Source organism: Coccidioides posadasii, chromosome 3 (assembly GCF_018416015.2).
Source record: "Coccidioides posadasii str. Silveira chromosome 3, complete sequence".
NCBI classification, from domain to species: domain Eukaryota; kingdom Fungi; phylum Ascomycota; class Eurotiomycetes; order Onygenales; family Onygenaceae; genus Coccidioides; species Coccidioides posadasii.
Window position 1 is genome coordinate 6,191,294 of NC_089409.1, and position 19,293 is coordinate 6,210,586.

Genomic DNA, 19,293 nt, shown 5'->3' on the forward strand with positions numbered 1-19,293 from the left:
ACCTGGATTGTATTAGTAAACGGTGTTCCTATGAGTGGATGGGGGAGGAAACTGCACTTTTCCCGAATGCCCATTTCATAAGAGGACAACAAAGGCATGTTGTAGCATTAAATTGGGTGGGTTCGCTTTATTCCTGTATACATGAATGGGTGGAAGGGACATGCCACATGGCGTTGGAGAATACCTATCGTTGCTGTTTATAAAGACCCAACAAATTCAAAAACGGCCTTCCGAGTAAGCCCACGAGGAAACCTGCTTCACTGTAGGTATGGCGCGTCCACCCGCTGGTATTCTAAGCCATCCATCCGGTGCCAGCCGATGCTCCTAGTAACCGCCGTGGCTCAATTCTCATTTGCCGTCGGCAATTTTGCGAAATCCTCTCGTTGCTGGCAACGGAGCGATAAGACACGAAGCAATATTTGGCATGTGCCCTGTCGGCCTTGCTCAAACGGCCGACGATGCTGTACAAGTATTGCCATCCGGGGGAATATCATCGATAACGTGGCGGAGTCCAAGAAAAACACTACTCTTCATCTGATGAAGCTTCCATGGGGACATCACTTTCATCTTCTTCCATCGGGGCCTCTCCCTCACTTTCTTCCTCTCTTGGTCTCTTAATTCCGTGTGGTACTTGCTGCTTCGACTCATCCACATTTCGGGCCTCAGTCGTTGCTACTGCTGAAGGGGGCGCGTTAAAGATAGATTTCTGGAGATCGGTAGAGATTCCGGACTGTTCCGGCGCACTTTGAGGTGCATAGGTGCCGCGAAGCTTTGCAATTATATCAGAGTTTCCTTTCGCATAGACGATTCTCTAAAGCTTGGTCGTAAGCTGAATCGTCCATTCTCAATTTGATGAAGGCGAGGTTGTGGTAACTGACCATCTCTTTTCCGAAAAAGTTGAACCCTTGTAGGGCTCGCATGGCTTGTGTGCTGGTTTGGATGTCCCTGAACACAACGTGCGCTTGACCCCGCATCTTCTCTGTTTTCATGGCTACGACGTCGAGGACTGTTCCATAGGTGGAAAATAAAGTGTAAAGGGCAAGCCTTAGGTCAAGCTTTCGCAATTTATCGGGCAGGTTCGTGCAGTATAGACTTCGCACTGTCAGCACTGGTCGTGGGAGAAAGGGGACTGGAATATAGCTTACGTTTGATTTGGAACCCCGACGCCTGTCGACGCGGATTTGGTAGCCATATTGACAATAGAGTCGACGAGCTTGAAAGCCCTAAATCAATGCACGATCTAGCCGTCTGAAGCTGGGCTAAGCACGCAGCTGAAGCACTGAAGCAGCTCCTCTTCGTCGCAACCAGTTTTGTGCTGACTCAGCGGGTGGCCTTTGTTGCACGTGACTCATACCCGCCCGACAACCCAACAACTACGTAAGTCAGGGCAAGCTGTGCAGACACGCGGGCACTTTCAACATCCGTTACCGAAACGCATAGGCATTCTGCTGCGGTAGTAGAGAGCTACTCCTATCGCAAATCTTTTCGAAATGACGTCCCCCGAGGTTCATCACCTCTTTCACCGTCCGATTGCAGATCACTCATTTTCTGCCGACAAAGATATCCTCGCTGTCGCCAAGGAGAATGTCGTAGATCTCTACCAGAGATCAGGTTCCAAGTTTGCTTTGACCGACGAATTGAAGGGCCATGACAAGACAGTAACCGGCGTGGACATTGCTCCACGCAGTGGAAGGATCGTTACCTGCTCTCAGGGTAATCCTGATCCCCCCCCACCCTTGTGGGCTGCTTTTGCTACACATTCCCCGTTGGCGGCCTATTACTGACAATGGTCTAGACCGAAATGCGTATGTTTGGGAGCGCACCTCGTCCGGCTGGAGGCCCACGCTTGTACTGCTGCGTATCAACAGGGCAGCCACTTTTGTTCGATGGTCGCCGTCCGAACAGAAGTTTGCTGTTGGGTCCGGCGCACGTGTTATCGCTGTGTGCTACTTCGAAGAGGAAAATGACTGGTGGATTTCGAAGCATTTGAAGAAACCTATTCGTAGTACAATTACTACGTTGGCATGGCATCCCAATTCCGTTCTCTTGGCTGCCGGATCGACCGATTCTCATGCTAGAGTGCTGTCGAGCTACATTAAAGGCGTCGACGAGCGACCGCAACCAACAGCATGGGGAGAACGCTTGCCATTTAACACCGTCTGTGGAGAGTTTTTGAATGATTCTGCTGGTTGGGTTCATGGTTGCGCGTTCTCACCTAGCGGGGATTCCCTGGCGTTTACATGCCACGATAGTAGCGTCACTATTGTCTATCCAAGTGCTCCAGATCAGCCTCCGCGAGCGATGTTAAACGTTAGCACCCGGTTGCTGCCATTCATGTCTTTGATCTGGAATGGAGAAAATGAGATTATAGCGGCGGGCCATGTGAGCTAATTGGACACCCTTGGTCATGGTCGCACACTAACCAGCTTTTAGGACTGCGAAGTGTATCGGCTTAGTGGTGACGAGCGAGGTTGGAAATTAACGGGGTCTGTGGGGACGAAGTCCACCCAGGGTACTGGCGCTGCCCGCGAAGAATCTGCGCTGAATAAGTTCCGGCAGATGGATTTGAAGGGCAGTACTAAAGACGACTCGAGACTTGAGACATTGCATCAGAATACCATAAACACTATACGTGTTTATGAAGAGGCAGGAGAGACTGTGAGAAAGTTTAGCAGTATGTGATTCCGCACCCACTTTGGTTTTTAGAGAGCAAGTTGCTGACCACATTCAACAGCCAGCGGTGTTGACGGACGAGTTGTAATCTGGCAGCTTTAGTCAATGACAGTACATATATCACAATCTACCAAGGCATGCTTTTCAGTAGAACATACAGCTATGCAGGCTATAGTTATTCTGTACTCCGTACTCTTCATGCAGATCCCTCTATTCTTTCCCCTGCAAAACGGTGTCCTCAAAGTCCTCTCGTGGGTGCCGTGAGGCTGAAACAAAGTTTAGGGTTTAGCTTTGTTGGTTGGCTCGCCAGCCAAATTAACTAGTTAACCTTAATCTGACCAGCTCCACAGTTCCCGATGCCTCTTGGCAGTTTCAACGTCACGAGGCCCGTGCTGGGTGATCTTTCTGTCACAGGTTGCTTGTCCGGGTATTTGCATATATGCATGCCCTTGCCATCTTATCCTCTGTAGAGCTAAAGTATCTCCGATGATAATTATTATGACAAGCAGATATTTCATATTTCATCGATAGGATCTAGCCACGTTCCTCTGATGCAGTAGGGACTCTTCGCCCTAACGTGGGACCCATGACTCGAGCGCGGCCAGGTCATTCAATCTTGATGACCTATTATTTTGTTCTGGCGACGGTTCTATTTCTCTCAGCTCTTGCCCGGCCGTATGACGGTACTAGCAGGCGGGTTTCACAGAAGCTATTTGACTCCCTCGAAGAACTCGCGCGCATTGTCGATATAACTTATTGCGTGGGCACCACCGGAATATACAAGCCATTCCGGTGTGCTGGGAGATGTAAGGAATTCGAAGGGTTTGAGCTGGTCAAAGTACGCATGATCTTGTCCCTGAATGCTGCAGTACCTATCTGATGCCTTAAAATTGCTTTGATAGACCTGGAATACCGGCCCTTTGCTCTCGGACTCATGTGGTTACTTAGCGCTTTCCCATCCTCCCTGGCCGAAACGGATTATTCTTGCTTTCCGCGGAACATATTCGATAACTAACACCATTGTTGATCTATCCGCCGTGCCGCAAGTTTACGTCCCGTATCCGGAACGGCCTGGACGGGATGACGGTGGGGACAGGTGCCTAAACTGTACCGTACACGCCGGCTTTATGACCTCCTGGGTTAATGCCCGTGCTGCAATATTGGGGCCACTCAGTGATACCATTGCCAAATACCCAGACTACCAACTTGTTGTAACTGGACACTCTCTTGGCGGTGCCGTTGCTGCCATTGCAAGTTTGGAACTGCGTGCACGCGGCTGGAACCCGCAGGTTACCACATTTGGAGAGCCAAGGATAGGGAATCGCGCGCTGGCGGAATATTTGAATGATCAGTTTTCGCTGCCCACTGATAGCTTACCTCCGAGTTTCGTGAGGAATGAAGAAAAGAGTTCTCCATCTTTTTGTCGCGTGACCCACGTAGATGACCCCGTTCCCCTCCTCCCTCTCTCAGAATGGGGCTATTATCCACATGCGGGGGAGATATTTATTTCAAAGCCAGACTTGCCTCCTTCCCTGGGTGATCTTCGCTTTTGCATCGGAGACGCCGACCCAAGATGCAGTTCACATCAGCGGCTTTTGGGTCTCGAAGAGGTGGCGCAGTTGTTTAACTCAGATGATAAACTTTACGAACACGAGTCGTGCCTTGAGAGAGTGCACGTCGAGAAGTATCAAGATCAATATTCCATGTCTGTACCAATGGCCTACAAGCCTTGGGATTTGTTCTTCGCCCACAGAGATTATTTCTGGAGAATTGGTGTCTGCCTGCCTAAGCCAGAGAATTGGATTCCCGGGTGGAAAGATCCGAAGTGGCCGTGGAAATGGAAATGGAAGTGGCCATGGCAAAGCAGAATTTAAGGCGTTTTCGATGATAAACCTTTGCTTGCTATTTAAATTTACTGTTTGACATTTAGACAATGGAAATATGGGCTCATGGGGTCAGTTTCTGAGCGGTGATGGGTCTTGGAATTTCTTGGTATGTTGCCTGAGTACATTTAATATGTGGTTAATATGTGTTTTAGCACTGCACTAGCTCTTATAGATGGATACCACGTTCTTGTTAGCTATTATATAATTTTATCATCCTGTGAAATAAATTATGAATCACATCAGAATCAAGCAGCACATGCCAGAATGTAGAAAGATGAACAGAAGCAATGGGTAAAGGAGAACGCAATGGAGTGAACGCTAAATATGGAAACCAAGGCAAGGAAATATGCTTCATTCACATCACATCACTTCATAATGAAGCCCTAAGCAGTAACTTTAGTGCAAAATGAAGCCGCTGAAACTTTAGTCTCCTGTTACCTTCCCAGCTCTAAGCTTGGAACAATAACAGGGCCATACTTAATAACATTCCCGAATGCTCCCTCGCCTTGTACCAAAAAGTCCACGGCGAGACTCAACTTAGGGAACGCACCCGGCGGGCTGCCACCATGACCTTGCTGTGGCTGAGGCATGCCAGTATACGCGGCATTCACGGAGTCGGGATCATATCCCACGATGGCAACGTAATTCCTTCGCCCCATTAACTTCCGGTGCTCACGTTGTTGGCCAGCAACATCGGTTTGGAAGAGCTCCATCATGTCTTCTTTGGTGTCAGTAGGTTGGGATGGAGTGGATCGGTGGCCATTTGGCGGGACATATAGTGGCTTGTTGTTGCCGTGCAATAATTTCAAAATATATGAAGGTGGCGAAGCGTTAACAACGGAGGAGGAGATGATTTGATACATAGTTTTGTGGTCAGTAGGATGAGAAGGGTCATGAACTAGCCCGGCTCCGCAGAGGCTGACAGAACCGGAGAGGAACGTCATTCGGATGCTACGTTGATGAGCAATGCCTTGGAGGGTGCGAATGAGGTATGTTCTCTCAAGGTCCTGTACCATGGTCAGCAATAGCATGATACTATTTAAATAGCCATGTGACTGAGGACAAACCTTTGAATCATGTGTCCATTGGTCTCTCAACTCGTCGAGGAAGTCGATATCTCCAAATGGACTCAGTACACTACCCATCAAACCAGACTTTCCCACAGCTCGCTTCACTGAATTGAATCCAGAACCGACAGCTCCCTTGGCACCAACAACACCCGCAACAGAGCTAGTCACTTTGCCTAACATATTATACGCACCAGTAACAGCCTTCTTGCCAGTTGCAACGGTTTGTGCGAGGTGTTCAGCAGTGTCGAGGCGCGGATATACGAGGGGCACTGAAATCATCCAGATACAATGCTGAACGCTTGGAGGTAACATGGCAACCTTCGGAAAAATCCCCTGGTATGACGGGCCGGCCAGTACTTGGTGTGGGTTTCTCTCTGATCGACAGTCAATACCAACAACGGCAATTGCCGGACCTAAGTATTTGACAAAGTGCCACCCAGTTCCTGTAATCGTGAAGAGATCAATATCATCGCTGACATGTCGTAAGACTTCCAGTGTAGTGTGATGCTGGAAAAGAAGATACATTTCAATGCCAATTCTGCCAATGTTTTTAAACATATTTGAGAACTGCATATGATCGGGGTAGGAACCAAATCCGTCGAATCTAGTATAATTAGCAATAAAAATGAAAGATAGGGAAATTTTGAAAAAAAAAAAAAAAAATATAATAAAAAATAAAACGTACATATCATGGTCATCCACCTGCAATACGTGTGGAATCTGAGCAAACGCTTCCCGCAAATGCGGCTGGTCAAAATGACTGGTATAATAATGGAAATATGCATGGGTTACGTCTTCTTCCAGTGCAGCAGTCCACGCTGCATTTTTCCTCACCTCCTTTCCACTGATAGACAGCCACTGTTTGAGGGATGGGAGTTCCTTCCATAGGCGGTCGGCATTTATTTGGCCGCCCAGCCCTAGATGAGCGTGGAAACCTCCGCATTCGACGTGTTTCTGCATAATATCTTTCCATAGATATCCAACACCACCTAGTTTGGACCGTTCATTGGCGTTGACGTTGATGGAAAAGTCATTCCCAGAGGTAGCAATGAAGCGCCAGTTCGTTTCATGCCGCCCTGCAACAAGGAACTCATACCGCGTGCATCCAAGGTGCGACGTAATTGCATATGTCCACTTTGCAGGCCCGGCGTCATCCATTTGCAAGTCAATGTCGTATCTGTAAAAGGTCCATCGTTGATGAGCTGCTATGCTTACAGGAGACAGCTGCCGTGGGTTGGGAGAAAGATCGATGCTTTTGTGGATATGGATTGTTGGTGGCTGTGGAGCATCGGTCACTAGAAGGATCGAACCCAACCACTGGCCACGCTCTATGTCCATGTTTTTGTAGCGTAAATATGGACCAAAGTAAACCCCATTTGTAGGGCTGACCTTGTAGAGCTCTATTCCGCTGGTCGGCGGGGGGCCGATGTAACCACTGTTGAAACTCATGACACTAGGTTCATATCCAGGACTCATCGGCATTCCGGGTGAAGGCATAGGATGTCCAAAGGCTGAAAATGCAGGAGATGCTAATGGTTTACCAAATGTGGATAGGCCTGGGGAGGATAGACCATGGCCACCAAAGGTGCTTTGCGACGGAGATATGGGTGCATCGTTAAGATTTAATGGCGTTGGGCCTTTTGGAAATTCCCACTGCGTGGATTGTGTTGGTAAGTGAATATAATAATACTGCCCTGAGTTTGGGTCTAGGTGCGCTATCCAGCCTTCAGGCAACGGTGGAGGTGACGCCGGACCAGGGGTTGGAGTTGGCGCCGGATGTGACTGCACTCCATTCTGAGGAGGATGCTGCGCCGGTGTGCCAGTTTGCTGCTGTCGTGGATCATTCGCGAATGCAGGATGGCCTTGGGCAGACCCTTGAGTGGGAGCAGAGGCACCACTTGACATAGCTGCGCTTAGGGATGTCTGCTGCGCAGCCTGTCCAGCACCGAATTTCTCGGGAGGATACCCATGAGGAGTGACACCTGCCAAACTAGAATATGCTGGAGGGGGAGAAGCTGTCATGTTGAGTCGTTGGAAGTCATCTTCGATACCGGTAGAGGGCTGATTGGCGTATTGCATTTGGTTTCCCGGTGGTGCTTGCTGCGGTAGCTGCTGCGGTGGCTGCTGAGACGGCTGTTGAGGCGGTTGTTGAGCGTTGTTTCCAGGCGGTGCTTGTGCACCTCCAGCAGGGCCCACTACAGTTGAGCCTTGATATACCTGTGGAGGGCCATGCGGCTGGGTGCCCGGTTGTTCAGTCGGTGTCCATGGCCGCTGCTGTGGTTGTGGCGGCGGTTGGACCTGAGCTTGAGCAGGGCTCGGATATCTGTTTGGCTGAGGTGCAGAGTATTGAGTTGCACGTTGTTGTGCGGCAAAGTTATGCGAATTCAAATTGTTCAAGGTAGAAGTTCCCGCGATGCCCGAGGCCGCATATCGGGCTTCGATGCCGGACGCTGGTTGTTGGTTGGGTGGTACTATGGGGGTCTCGGGAGGCGGAGGAGACCCACGTTGGGCCTTTGTAGTGGAAGTGGATGCCGTAGAGCTCAAGCGATTAATGGCAGAATTATTCTCTGGCTGTAAGGTCGAGCTGCTCGTCGGGGGAGGCCAGTACTGCCGGTGGTATTCAGGATACGGATTTACCCCGGTTGAGCCCTTGCGCACGGGTTCAGGCGCTTTCTGGGTGACTCGCTCACGCTGAGGTAGTCGCTGAAATAGGCCTTCTCGGTCTGAGGGCTCAGGGTTGGGCGACTCAGGAAGGGATTTTGGGACAGCACCTCTTCTCTCAGCCAATGTAGGTTGCAACTGTTTCGAGTCTTGACGGGGACGCAGCGCTTCTGGAATTTCGCTAGCGCCAGGCCCAGGCGAGGCCGGTGAGCTATTCTCCGTGGACCGAGCGGACATTGATGCGGACTGCCCAGCATCGGGGTAGGGCGGTCGCGACACTGAGGTATTTCGATCCCTCGCCTGTGCTCGACGAGAGGAGTCGTCTGGGTAAGGAAGAGGAGAGACGGACTCCGCGCGATTCATTGGTCTTGATGAAGCTTGCTGGCCAGCTTCGGAAGCTCGCGAGGGAGAAGGGGAGTCCCTTTTGACAATTCTTAACGGAGAGACCGCGGATGGATGGCGATCGGAGGGCGAGGAGAGGAACATCTCGTCTGTCGCCCTGCCGCCGCGACCATTACTGGTCATGATGGCTATCTAACTGGGTCGTAAAACTCTCGCGCACGAGGTCACCAAATCGCATGCAGTCAGCTGCCTTGCTGGAAACTCGTCGCCAGATTGAAGCCTTCTCGTGGCGACGTTTTCCAGGAGACCCTGGCGGAGAGCTGCCGACAGCTTAGCTCGTAACTGCGGGGCAGCCTGGAGGGTTCAGAGGCAAACAAGATTAATTCCAAGATTCGACAAGGAGCAAAAACGTCAGAGCAGCGAGCAAGAGTTGTGCGAATGAGGCCGCTGAAACTTGACAGCAAGTCCCGAGCAAGCTGGAGGGAAATGGATCGTTAACTCAGGAGCCATGAGATCACCCGGCATGACGATCGATAACTCGTCACAACCATCCCGCCAAGGGTCCTGATCCTTCTCGGCGCCTGCAGACAGAGGACAGGATGCAGGCCTGCTCGCTAAAACACTCCTGCATCCTGCCCATGATTGGACCCATCATGGCGCTTCCACCGCCGGCAGCTGATTTGCCAACGGCCTCATCAGTTCGTGTCACACGATGCCGTGATTGGCCTATTTACGGGGGAGCTGACGGTCTCACGATGCGGTGCCCAGACGCGACGGCGACCCGGATGGCCAAATAAAAACGCGCAAAAAGAAATCTCAGCCACGAGGAATGGCGACAAAGGGGCCGTCAGTGACTTGCATTGGCAGTCCTGTGAAATAACGCCCTGCGTCCATGCGTCCAGTTCGGATGCTCACGAGCTGTTTAATTAACCAACTGTTGCTGCTGATTTGAAGAGTCAACACTTGGCTAAGCACAGAGCGCGGCGTTCGGCCCAAAGTATCCAGTGGCCAAAAAGGAGAAGCTCCCGATCAAAAAGTCGATGTCCTGGACGAAGTAGTTGCATCATGATGGCTTCCGTACATCCATAGCTGAAATACTATTAGCAGTAATTTCTGACAGACTGCATTCTTATGTTCGGAGACACAGCATGTTTTCACATCGGATATTTCAATTCTCTGAATCTGCTCCATTAACACCATCTCACTCTCGTATTCAAACCGTCGCTCCACAGCTGATTGAGCGGCAGCAAACAGTTGTCTTGCAACCCTGACTGAAGTTCGCCACTTGGCTAAACGTGCATGCTAGACTTTTTGAGTCCAAGCCTGGCATTCGGTTGGTCGGTTGAGCTTCCGGATTACCGCCATGCATGGTTGCATACATACAACTTCCTAGGTCTTTTTTCTTTGCACGATATGCTCATTTATTGCTCCTGACCGTACAATAATATGTAATTACATAGAATCGTTACACCTTTGCACCCTCTCCTCTACTTGGACTCCGGGATTTTTCTTTAAATAGTCAGCAGGTGATGAGCTGGCTAGGAGATCCCACGAGATCTTTCATGCTATGCAATGCATAGTCGCTTTGCTCGTTTAAAAAGTACTCTTGTGACTAACTATCTCCATGTTAACCTGATGCCGGTGCTTTTTGCATCTTTCCGGTAACAATGTTCAACAGCACTTTAACTTGTCCCGACCGCTCCGCTGCACTCCACCTCTCGATCATCTGCCTCCACTTTGGCTGTAAATCAATATCGCCGCGTGTGCAGACAACAATGAATGAGTCAATTGCCTGGGCGCGTCCAGCTCTCACGGTTTCCACCAATGCTTCTACATCGTTGAATAATAACCGATCAACTAAGATTGTGAATGCACCCTGACATTCCTTGATAGAATCAGCTGGCGATGTCGACAATCGGTCGAAGAATGCTTTTAGCCCAATGTACAATACGTTGTGGACGGCTTTTCCACCGTTTACCACTGCCGTTTCGACAAGAGCGACCGACTGAGATATCTGCTCTCCCAAGGCTAGAAACAATTTCGCATCTTTAGCATAAGGTTGAAAATCCATCCGGGAAAGGGAGACTTGCCTGCGTATGGTACTGATGGATCCAGACACTTTAGTAAACATTCAATGGATGCCACAAACGTTTCCTCTTCAACCCTATTTCACGGTTTAGTATACGGACGTCATGATCACTATGGCTGCGACACCTTACTTTGATAATTTGCCCTTTTTTGCAGAGTCGATGTCCATCTTATTTTTAGACAGTTCGGCGCTGTCTTCCATCACCTGGGTGACAATCTTAATTGCATCAGAAGCCAAATCTAACCCACTGAGGACCGCCGAGACTTCTCCCAGGCATTTGAGAGCATGAGGCCGATAAGATACATTGTTCCTTTTCGCTTCTCGAAGAGCAATTGTCTGTTCAATGAGTTTCAGCCAATATCTTTTTACCCTGAGCAAAATGGATAGCTACCCGTATTTGGTCCCTGATGTCGTTCTCCGCATATGATTTTGCGCGGGTTACAAATTGGACCATAGAGTGTAGAACCTGTTCCTTTCCTTCCCAAGACTTCCCGCCAAGCGCTTTTTCGACGCTTGGCCAAACCATCTTTGCCGTCGTTGAATTGACCTGTTTATCCAAGGATGCAACGACCTTCGCGACAGCGAGAGCTGACGCATGTTTGACGGCCCACCGTGGCGAGTCAAGCTGAGTAGAAACTAGGCCCAAGATTTCCTTTAAATAGAGTAAGACCATTCGAGAACCACTGGCATTATCACTCCATGCCTTGCTGAAAAATTCTTTCACCTCGTTATCGGTATCATGCATTCCAATAAATACAAATGGTAGGAACGTGGCTAGAACCCTATTCACCCGGTCGTTCGCGTACTTCGAAATCGAATGCAGGATTTCACCCGCGACAGCCCGCTGCGACGCATCCTCCGAATCAAAGTATAGCTTTTGAGCGTATGCAATGGTTTTCAGCATCTCATCATCGCTTGCCAGCCGCATCATATACCCAATGGCATTGCTATATGATGCGCTCACCGTATCGTTGCGATCGAGAACGTATTTTCTCGTTAGTTGAATAAAACGGTCCGCATACGGCTGGAAGAGCACGGTCTTCGAGCTTAGAATCACCAGGACACGGCTACACCCAACCTTTGAAGGTAGTCCAATGGCCGACTTTGACACATGCTCAATCTTCGCCGCCACCTCCTTCATACTCTCATCATCCAGGGTATCAAGTAGGTGAAGCTCAATGGATTCCATCATCGGGGAGCTCCGGATGGCCGATAGTCGCATTTTATCAATTTGTTGCCCAGTGAGTCCGTACTTATCTGCATTCAAATGAATATAATTCACTGCTTGTGGCTCAACAGAGCTCAGAGATGTAAGAAACTTCTCTAATATATCCGGGACAAATCGCCTTAAAGCTTCAGCAGGGCTCTTCTTAACAATCGTAGTCATCGTCGCGATAGAATATGCTTGGATTTCCTGGACACTGGACTCCATGCCGTTCTGTAGTAGAAAGGGGACGATATGTTGTAGCATTAATTGAGCTTTCTTTGAGTGTGGCGCTCCCTCTTCGAGTGCCCGTAAGAGAATATTGCTTAATACTTGACATAGCTTAAAAGCTTCTTCACGAACGGTCAGCTTAATATCATCGAGGACCTTGAAGGCTTTGTTAAGTATGTCGTTGAGAAATTTGTCGTACTTCTCAATAGGTCGACCCTGAATGAGATCTGCAATCGCAGCGCAGCTTGCTTGCCTGACCCTCCACTCTTTACCGACAAGGATACTCTTCAGCAGGTCTTCCATAATCGCGTCGAAATTAGTGTTGATTACTGCATTGGAATCCTTTACTAGCGCATTCCAAATGTCATTCATCGACCTTTGCACATTCGGATTTGGATCAAACCTGTAGCGGTATAGTTTGGGATAGATCTTTGGATTTTGGGCGAGATATCCGTTCACGCTTGAATCCGATAGAAGATTGCTAAGACCAAACCGGCCAAAAGCGGCACGGCTGGACCAAACGCTGTTGTTTGATGCCAGTGACATGAACCGATACACAAGACTTGGATCTCCGACTTCCGAAGCTAGCCCAACAATATCTTTATAAGTGGTGACAGAGCCGTCTCCAGTTGGTAGTGCGCCAGGCTCAAACAATTCAGTATCACCGGAAACCTTTCCACCCCCCAGATTGGACTGTTCGGTGGTGAAGGATCGTACCAAGTCACGAACCAGGTCATCTTTGAGGCTTTGATTTCCCATTTCATAAACAAGGCTCAACCCACGGGAGGCGGTTTCCTGAACGATTTCTTCGCGATCAGAGAGGAGCCAGATAAAAGCCACTTGACATTCCCGAAGGCGATCTTGCAATGGCTGACAATGACCGCAATACTGAACCAGGCTTAAAAGCCACACAGCGGAGGCTCTTCTTAACGACGGTTTGGAGGCTCTGCAGTCGAGGAGGATTTTTTCTAGCATATTCGAAAGAACATCCGACGGAATATTCGATTGGGGTCGTTCAGCATCTACATCGAACGCAGTGAGTAAGGATTTCGAGGCCCAGCCAACAGCAGTAACGCTTAATGCCTCGCCAACGGTAAGTTGAACTTCGACACCACGGATATCGTGTAAATCATACAATGATTGTAAAAGGCGGTCGAAAACGCCAGATGAACTGTCATTCTCTTTTGGGAGTGCCAAAGAAAGTCGACCCAATGCTAGTATCGCGGACTCCTTTCCCGCCTTAGCGTCCACCAAGATCCTCTCGAACAACTTCTCCAGGCCTATATCTTCACTGAGGAAATCTGGACCTAAAAGCGAGCTCAGACTCAGTTGTCCCAGACATACTATCGCTGTATCTCGAAGGGTTGAGTCTCTTGAATGGGCAAGAATTTCAAACAGAACCACATTGAACTGCCGGACTTGGGTGGCTAGTAACGTTTGCTTGAGTCCTCGGTATGACAACCGTGTCAAAAAGTACATCAACATGAGGATGTGTCCGCGAACCTCATCGGCAGCCGATCCTACAGCGTTACGCCAGGACAAGGTCTTGTCCAAAAGATCTCTCGATACCTTCTCTCGATCCCGGGTTTCCGCATTGGGGAGCGACTCCAAAATGCCGAAACTATGCGCAATCATATCTTGGTTATTCGAGCGAGTAGCCTCTACTCCGGCTCTTAAAAATATCGCAATTGGATCAAGCTGTTGCAGAAGATTGTTTGGCGTCAAAGAGGCAATTTCCACGAAGTGCTCAACCGTCCGCCCAAGCGGCGTACCCAGCTTCCGCACTGTTCCCTTGAGAAAAGCAACCAAGAATTGTTTAATAATAATATTGTCGGATGGGAACTGTCTAAGATACTTTCGCACTGCCTCGCGCGCAGCTTCACTTGTCGAGATTATTGTATCTAGTCGCTCTTCCCAATAAGGCTGCTCAGCGTCAAAAGGAACCTGTGAGAATGACAACGCTTCACATAGGAAAATATTTCGAATGAAAGTCATTGCCGAAGGGTAGGCATTGGCGTAAGAATCACTATAGATAAGGGTCGACTGGAAGTCGGTTTTCACGTTAGGATTTCTGTCATCCGTCCGAAGAAACACAGATTCCACTAGTTCTGAAAACCTTGGAAATCGGTAGAGGTCTTCTGCGTCCGATGATGTGGGAGGATTGGGAGAGTAGTTGACGTTCGGAGGATTCAAGACACGGTACCAGTACGGATCGAGCCCCTTTCGTCCTTCTTCGACGAGTTTAAGGTCTCGATCTGGATCAGCTGCCAGGGCCATCATGTTGATCCAACGTCCCTCGACATCACTAAACGGGAGACATTTATTTGCAAAGCGAACAGCTGCAAATTTCACACTGCGGGCAATTGTATATCTTGATCTTTTATCCACCTCGCCCGGTTCTGCAGTCATGTAGTACATCAACAGAATTCGGAGTCGTCGAGTTATATCGGCGTTTAAATTTCGTGCAGCTGAGTTCATTACATTTCCCAGGGCTTGATCAATGCTGACGAATATCTCGTCGCTCGACGTGTCTGAGGCGAGAGCGATGAATAACCATTTGATAAGACTGTAGCCAGCAGCCCCGCCCTCTTCCGAGGTATGATCAATCTTGGACGATAGCCAACCAATGGTTTCGTAGGTCAGACTTCTCAGCTTCTGTTCGGAAGCGTTGCCTTTGTTTGAAAGAGCCGGCCAGCCGTGTGCTTCGACAGATGCTTTCAGGAGCTTAATGATTCCTGGAGCCAATACTGGGGCCGAGGGAGCCATTCGAGCGAACCACGTAATAAAGTTGAGCAGCTGGGTTCGTAGCTTCGAGCCCTCCAGACCGCCCTGAAGCATCACGGTTGCAAAATTAATTTTGTCTTCAAAAAGCTGCTTGATTCTGTCCGTTTCAGTTGTGGCTTTGACCGATTTGCATAATAGGCTGAATATCTTAATTTGTAGCGCTGGGCGAGTAGTCGATATAGCCTCTGCCTCTTTGGCTCTCGGGTATAAGTCAAAAAGCCGATGTACGACGTCTTCACTTTCCATGTCCGTTCCGGATTGCTTAAGCATCTCCTCGCCGATGGTTGAGATCTTGCGATTGGGGTCTGCACTGGCAATTATGGCTGGAATAAACCGCTCGCTTTCGTTGAATGCACCACTGGCCAGAAAGTACAGAACAGCGATTTTACTGTCAGTCAGATTTAATCCCCCAGGGCTTGAAGGATTCCACGTTTCGTTGAAGGGGGCATTTTTGTTCAAAAATTTGTATTCTGCTTCCGACAGGCTGGTGCATGTGGCTTTGTTTCCAGCCGGTACGAGCAACACAAGGTTGCCGAACCACTTCGATAGAAAGCGGGCATCTTCGTCGGAGATGCCTAGGTTCCTGCGAAACGACAGGTTTTCGTCACTGCCTTTTTGTGGAAGCTTTAGAGCTATCAAGCACCTCAATATCAAATTAAAAGCACTGGCGGCGTCCGCAGCCTCTTCTTCGAGCTGTGACACGCCCTGGACCAACTCGGGGAAAACTTCTGCCCTACGAACTGGGGTAGAGCGGTCTAACGCCAGTTTAATATAAATTAAATCAAAATGCCTCACAAGTGGCGAGCGTATCTCCTTGAATTGCTTCAGCAAGGCTGGGAGGGGGAGGTCTATTGTGAGGGGTTGGATACGAGTATTCACATGCTGGCAGACTGCGATCACTTTATTGCGCACCGCGACATGTTCGGAAGCCAGCTTCAAGAGCAAGGGAGCTAGGTACTTTTGCAAGAGTTGCTGGAGCTTCTCGTCGGAGTCTGCAAGAGCAATTCGAAACTCCACGTTTGAGACTAAAGACAGCTCACGAGCTTCGGCGCTCTGTTGCTGGTCGGGCATCTTGAAAAGCTGGGAAGAGAAAACGAAAATAAGGGAAGACGTAACCTTCAGATGAATAAAATAAAATTGCAAGAAACCATCATGGCTTGAAAGCGCTCTTCGTGGAATCTGCGAACCGCTCTCCAGGCAGGACAGTGATTGCGCAGACCTCGAGACAACGATGATGTTGCTAGGTTGCGGGGAGGCCAACACAAGCACGAGAAGCTTGCTGAGCTTATCTTATCAGCACAATCTCATTGGCTCGAGCAGATGGGCCAGCCTCCCTCCCTTCTTGGCTCCGGCGGACACGACGCCTGAATCGCCCGAAGATCGCGGCTGCATGTCACCTGTTTCTAGGGACTCTCGGGGCGCTAAGCCTAGTTGACAGCACCCCCCCACCCGGCGCGCCAGGGCCCCCGGGGAGTTCCAGATGGGTCTTATGAATTCAATGCTTTCCAATACAATTACTTCGTAGTTAGATGAACACGATGTACAGTATCTCGCTTGAACGCTATCAAAAAATAAAGTCTCTCCAGAATTGAGTGATTACCACCTATCCCCCTATATGGCGGGTTTTTCCACGGCAACTTACCCCAGCGCATATCTACATCGCTAATGCAAGAAGCTGTATTTTGTAGTCTGGATCCTGTCTCTTAGCGACAAAACACCGATCATCGCATCTGCGAGGGGGAATACGGTGCAGCAAGTAATCATATATAAAGACACGCTCCGACGCATTCGGATTTCTCGACGATTAAGTATTCACAGGGATTTGTTCCTGAAACCGGCCCTGGTTATAGGGCATATTTCTTTGGTCTTCTGGCCAGTTAGACGGGCCTCCGTCGTTGATAACAAATCCGCGATGGCGATTGGCCATATCGCCCATCGAGTCTGTGGTTAGAGGCTGCTCATACGCTATATCCAGCTGATCTTGTTGGCCGGCCGGATAAGATACCGAGACCATTTCTGGGAAGCGCTGGCCTTGTGGAATATGGCGTCGTGTGCGGACGGCAGGGGCAAGGTCGATGACAAAAGAAAACACATAAAATGTGAATATGAAAGCAATAACTGCCATAAAATTTCAGTTGCTATTCACAGCAAGATGTTAATGATAGGGACACTATACCCCATTCGATAACGGCTGCCTGGTTTTTGCGGCCTCTTCCTCGACCTGTGACTCCGAATGCAATCGCGAGAGCTAATTCGACAATAATAAATATGAGTTTAATCCAGAAGCTAATCGTAAGGATGCGGTGTTCTCGGTAATGGATACCGAGGCGCAAGTATTCGAGACAAACGAAAACTGCACTGAGAAGATATCCGCCCCTGGGAATATGATCGGATTAGTTCTCTGCTCACAGCCCCGGCTCCCACCTGAAAAAAGTACTTACATGAACAGGACCAGAAAACCATTGTGCTGATGGGGGTATCGGAGTGTGTCGAATATGGAGAGGAGAATCAAGCCCACAGCGCCGCAGATAGAAAAGATAATAGCCAGCGTTGACAACCCCTTATCTAGCCTTCCTTTATTTCGCAAAAGCCGCCCATTGTGCCGCAGCCAACGCTCTGACACAAATCCGAGGTCGAAGAATACGCCAGTGATTGCACATCCAGTAATGAATAGTGGTTTAAGGCCATGGGCAGCAACGTCGGAGATATACCTGACGAATTTGTCAGCTTAAGGCCCAAATAAGTCCACAAGCGTGGGGGAGGTGCATACGCAATAGTCTGACCCGGCTCCATGCTCGAATATATGGGATATCCATCTGCTGACCAAACTATCAGGAGAGTTAAGATAGTGGCTGGCGTCCATCGATCAGCTGGTACTCGGCAGAGGTTGAGATGTAAACGGAAGGGTTTCTACACACCAAGCCACATCCCAGATGCTAATACTGGGAACACCCAGTATGATATAAGCCACATTGCTGCAAGAGTTATGTGATGATAGAAGGGAAGCAAAGTATGTAGATGTCGGCGATCGAGCTGGGAAACTTAAGCATAGGCATCAAAAATAATCCGCCGGTCCAGCCGGCTGGTTTCGAGCTGGTGAAATCGAAACGCCAATAGGTAAGGAAAAGACTGGAACTCTATAGCAACTGCGACATCCGGTCCGTTAGCACCAAACTAACCAGGCCGCTATGGCGATGGTAATTACTCACGACTCGGAAAGAAAGCTGAACGCAAAAAGAAAGGTATCTCGATGCTGTCGAATCGATCAACAAAACCGCACGCTCCAAAAGGTTTCAAGGCAGAGCACGATCAGGCCGAAACAGCCCCGATTCAACAGTCGACATCGGAGCACCAGATGAGAGGGCTGAAGTCACCGGAGACTGGTCTCTCCAAGAGAGCACCATCCAAAAAGAGAAAGGCGACAAGGAGAAGCTGGTGGTCGCCCGCGAACTTGGCAAATCGCAAGCCAGGGAGTAAAAACCACACAAGAGGAAGGATAAGTAACCACGGAATGAACTTTTCAAGGACCATAAAAAGCCCGTGTTGAAGCCATAGGAGACCGGAGAGTATGGATATTTTTCAATATTTGTAGGTGCTTTTGCAGCATGGCTGGAGCTGAGTAAACTGTCAGGAACCCCGGAAGCAACTTCATCGGCAGTCGACGTCATCTGTCATTCCGGATGAGCCACCCAGTCACTTCGTCATTTTCGTCGGCTCAGCAACAATATCCAAACATCAAGCTTATATTCACCATACATGACAGCAAGCATTGAAAAGGCACCAGCGAGCCACTGCTAGGATGGTGGCAGATTAGTAAAGCATGTCATTAGGGTGAATTGAAGTGGTGAAGTTTTCCACTTGACTTGATGCTGGCCGCCATCGCTCAACCCTTAATTCTCGGGAAGAACAATTTCTATATCAATTTATTTCTGCTATGGACCTTTCGAATTTGGCATCACTTACATGCTGGAATGCATGGTTGAAAAACCGAGAACATCTTTGTCCTTTTCTTCAGGAACAAAGCTATCTCTCTTCAGACATTAAATTTCTTGAGCTTACACTGAAGGGTGATCACGCGCTTATCATTAAAGTACAGATCAAAAACATTGCCTATGCTCTAAAATCGGTGCAGCGTCTTGAGTTACTTAAACTCTTTGATACGGATGCTCAAAGGGAACTAAGCTGTTTAATATCTGTTCACTTAGTACACCATTCTAAACCTTTCGCTGGGCACGCTCGCGGTTTTAGAACACTGCGTTGGTGAACGATTCGTTCATTGTTGAATCTCAAGTATACAATTACTTGATTGGCAAAAATGCTGGTTGGCGTTGTTGGCCCTTACTCTCATGACTG

The 19,293-nt window shown here is 49.0% G+C and overlaps 6 protein-coding genes across 6 annotated transcripts; 2 read left to right on the forward strand and 4 right to left on the reverse strand.

Moving 5' to 3' along the window:
• Positions 1-523: 523 nt before the first annotated feature.
• Positions 524-1,261, reverse strand: MSL1 (U2 snRNP complex subunit msl1; the record flags this gene model as incomplete). The annotated part of the gene is made up of 3 exons (XM_003066838.2): positions 1,146-1,261; positions 879-1,092; positions 524-811 (listed from the first exon to the last, which is right to left on the reverse strand). Exons 1-3 carry the CDS (start codon positions 1,190-1,192, stop codon positions 524-526), a joined length of 549 nt encoding a protein of 182 aa, XP_003066884.2. The 5' UTR covers positions 1,193-1,261.
• A 135-nt stretch (positions 1,262-1,396) lies between these two features.
• D8B26_006924 (uncharacterized protein) lies at positions 1,397-2,867 on the forward strand. The gene is made up of 4 exons (XM_003066839.2): positions 1,397-1,713; positions 1,796-2,382; positions 2,434-2,674; positions 2,735-2,867. The coding sequence occupies exons 1-4, from the start codon at positions 1,491-1,493 to the stop codon at positions 2,773-2,775; spliced, it is 1,092 nt and encodes a 363-aa protein (XP_003066885.1). The 5' UTR covers positions 1,397-1,490; the 3' UTR covers positions 2,776-2,867.
• A 369-nt stretch (positions 2,868-3,236) lies between these two features.
• Positions 3,237-4,743, forward strand: D8B26_006925 (uncharacterized protein). The gene is made up of 2 exons (XM_003066840.2): positions 3,237-3,511; positions 3,576-4,743. Exons 1-2 carry the CDS (start codon positions 3,260-3,262, stop codon positions 4,545-4,547), a joined length of 1,224 nt encoding a protein of 407 aa, XP_003066886.2. The 5' UTR covers positions 3,237-3,259; the 3' UTR covers positions 4,548-4,743.
• A 250-nt stretch (positions 4,744-4,993) lies between these two features.
• Positions 4,994-8,815, reverse strand: D8B26_006926 (uncharacterized protein; the record flags this gene model as incomplete). The annotated part of the gene is made up of 3 exons (XM_003066841.2): positions 4,994-5,566; positions 5,627-6,233; positions 6,315-8,815. 3 exons carry the CDS (start codon positions 8,813-8,815, stop codon positions 4,994-4,996), a joined length of 3,681 nt encoding a protein of 1,226 aa, XP_003066887.2.
• A 1,394-nt stretch (positions 8,816-10,209) lies between these two features.
• Positions 10,210-16,011, reverse strand: ECM29 (proteasome component M29; the record flags this gene model as incomplete). Its single annotated transcript, XM_003066842.2, has 4 exons — positions 10,210-10,660; positions 10,723-10,796; positions 10,852-11,057; positions 11,113-16,011. The coding sequence occupies 4 exons, from the start codon at positions 16,009-16,011 to the stop codon at positions 10,260-10,262; spliced, it is 5,580 nt and encodes a 1,859-aa protein (XP_003066888.2). The 3' UTR covers positions 10,210-10,259.
• Positions 16,012-16,457: 446 nt separating this feature from the next.
• On the reverse strand, positions 16,458-17,913 carry D8B26_006928 (uncharacterized protein; the record flags this gene model as incomplete). The annotated part of the gene is made up of 5 exons (XM_003066843.2): positions 16,458-17,058; positions 17,117-17,316; positions 17,382-17,651; positions 17,711-17,792; positions 17,859-17,913. 5 exons carry the CDS (start codon positions 17,911-17,913, stop codon positions 16,745-16,747), a joined length of 921 nt encoding a protein of 306 aa, XP_003066889.2. The 3' UTR covers positions 16,458-16,744.
• Between the last annotated feature and the right edge of the window lie 1,380 nt (positions 17,914-19,293).

Excerpts from the sequence above, each read along its gene's own strand:
- D8B26_006924 (XM_003066839.2), top strand. The coding sequence starts at position 1,491 with ATGACGTCCCCCGAGGTTCATCACCTCTTTCACCGTCCGATTGCAGAT. Across the intron at positions 1,714-1,795 it reads GATCGTTACCTGCTCTCAGG|ACCGAAATGCGTATGTTTGG; the intron begins GTAATCCTGATC and ends ACAATGGTCTAG. Across the intron at positions 2,383-2,433 it reads AGATTATAGCGGCGGGCCAT|GACTGCGAAGTGTATCGGCT; the intron begins GTGAGCTAATTG and ends ACCAGCTTTTAG.
- D8B26_006925 (XM_003066840.2), top strand. The coding sequence starts at position 3,260 with ATGACTCGAGCGCGGCCAGGTCATTCAATCTTGATGACCTATTATTTT. Across the intron at positions 3,512-3,575 it reads AAGGGTTTGAGCTGGTCAAA|ACCTGGAATACCGGCCCTTT; the intron begins GTACGCATGATC and ends TTGCTTTGATAG.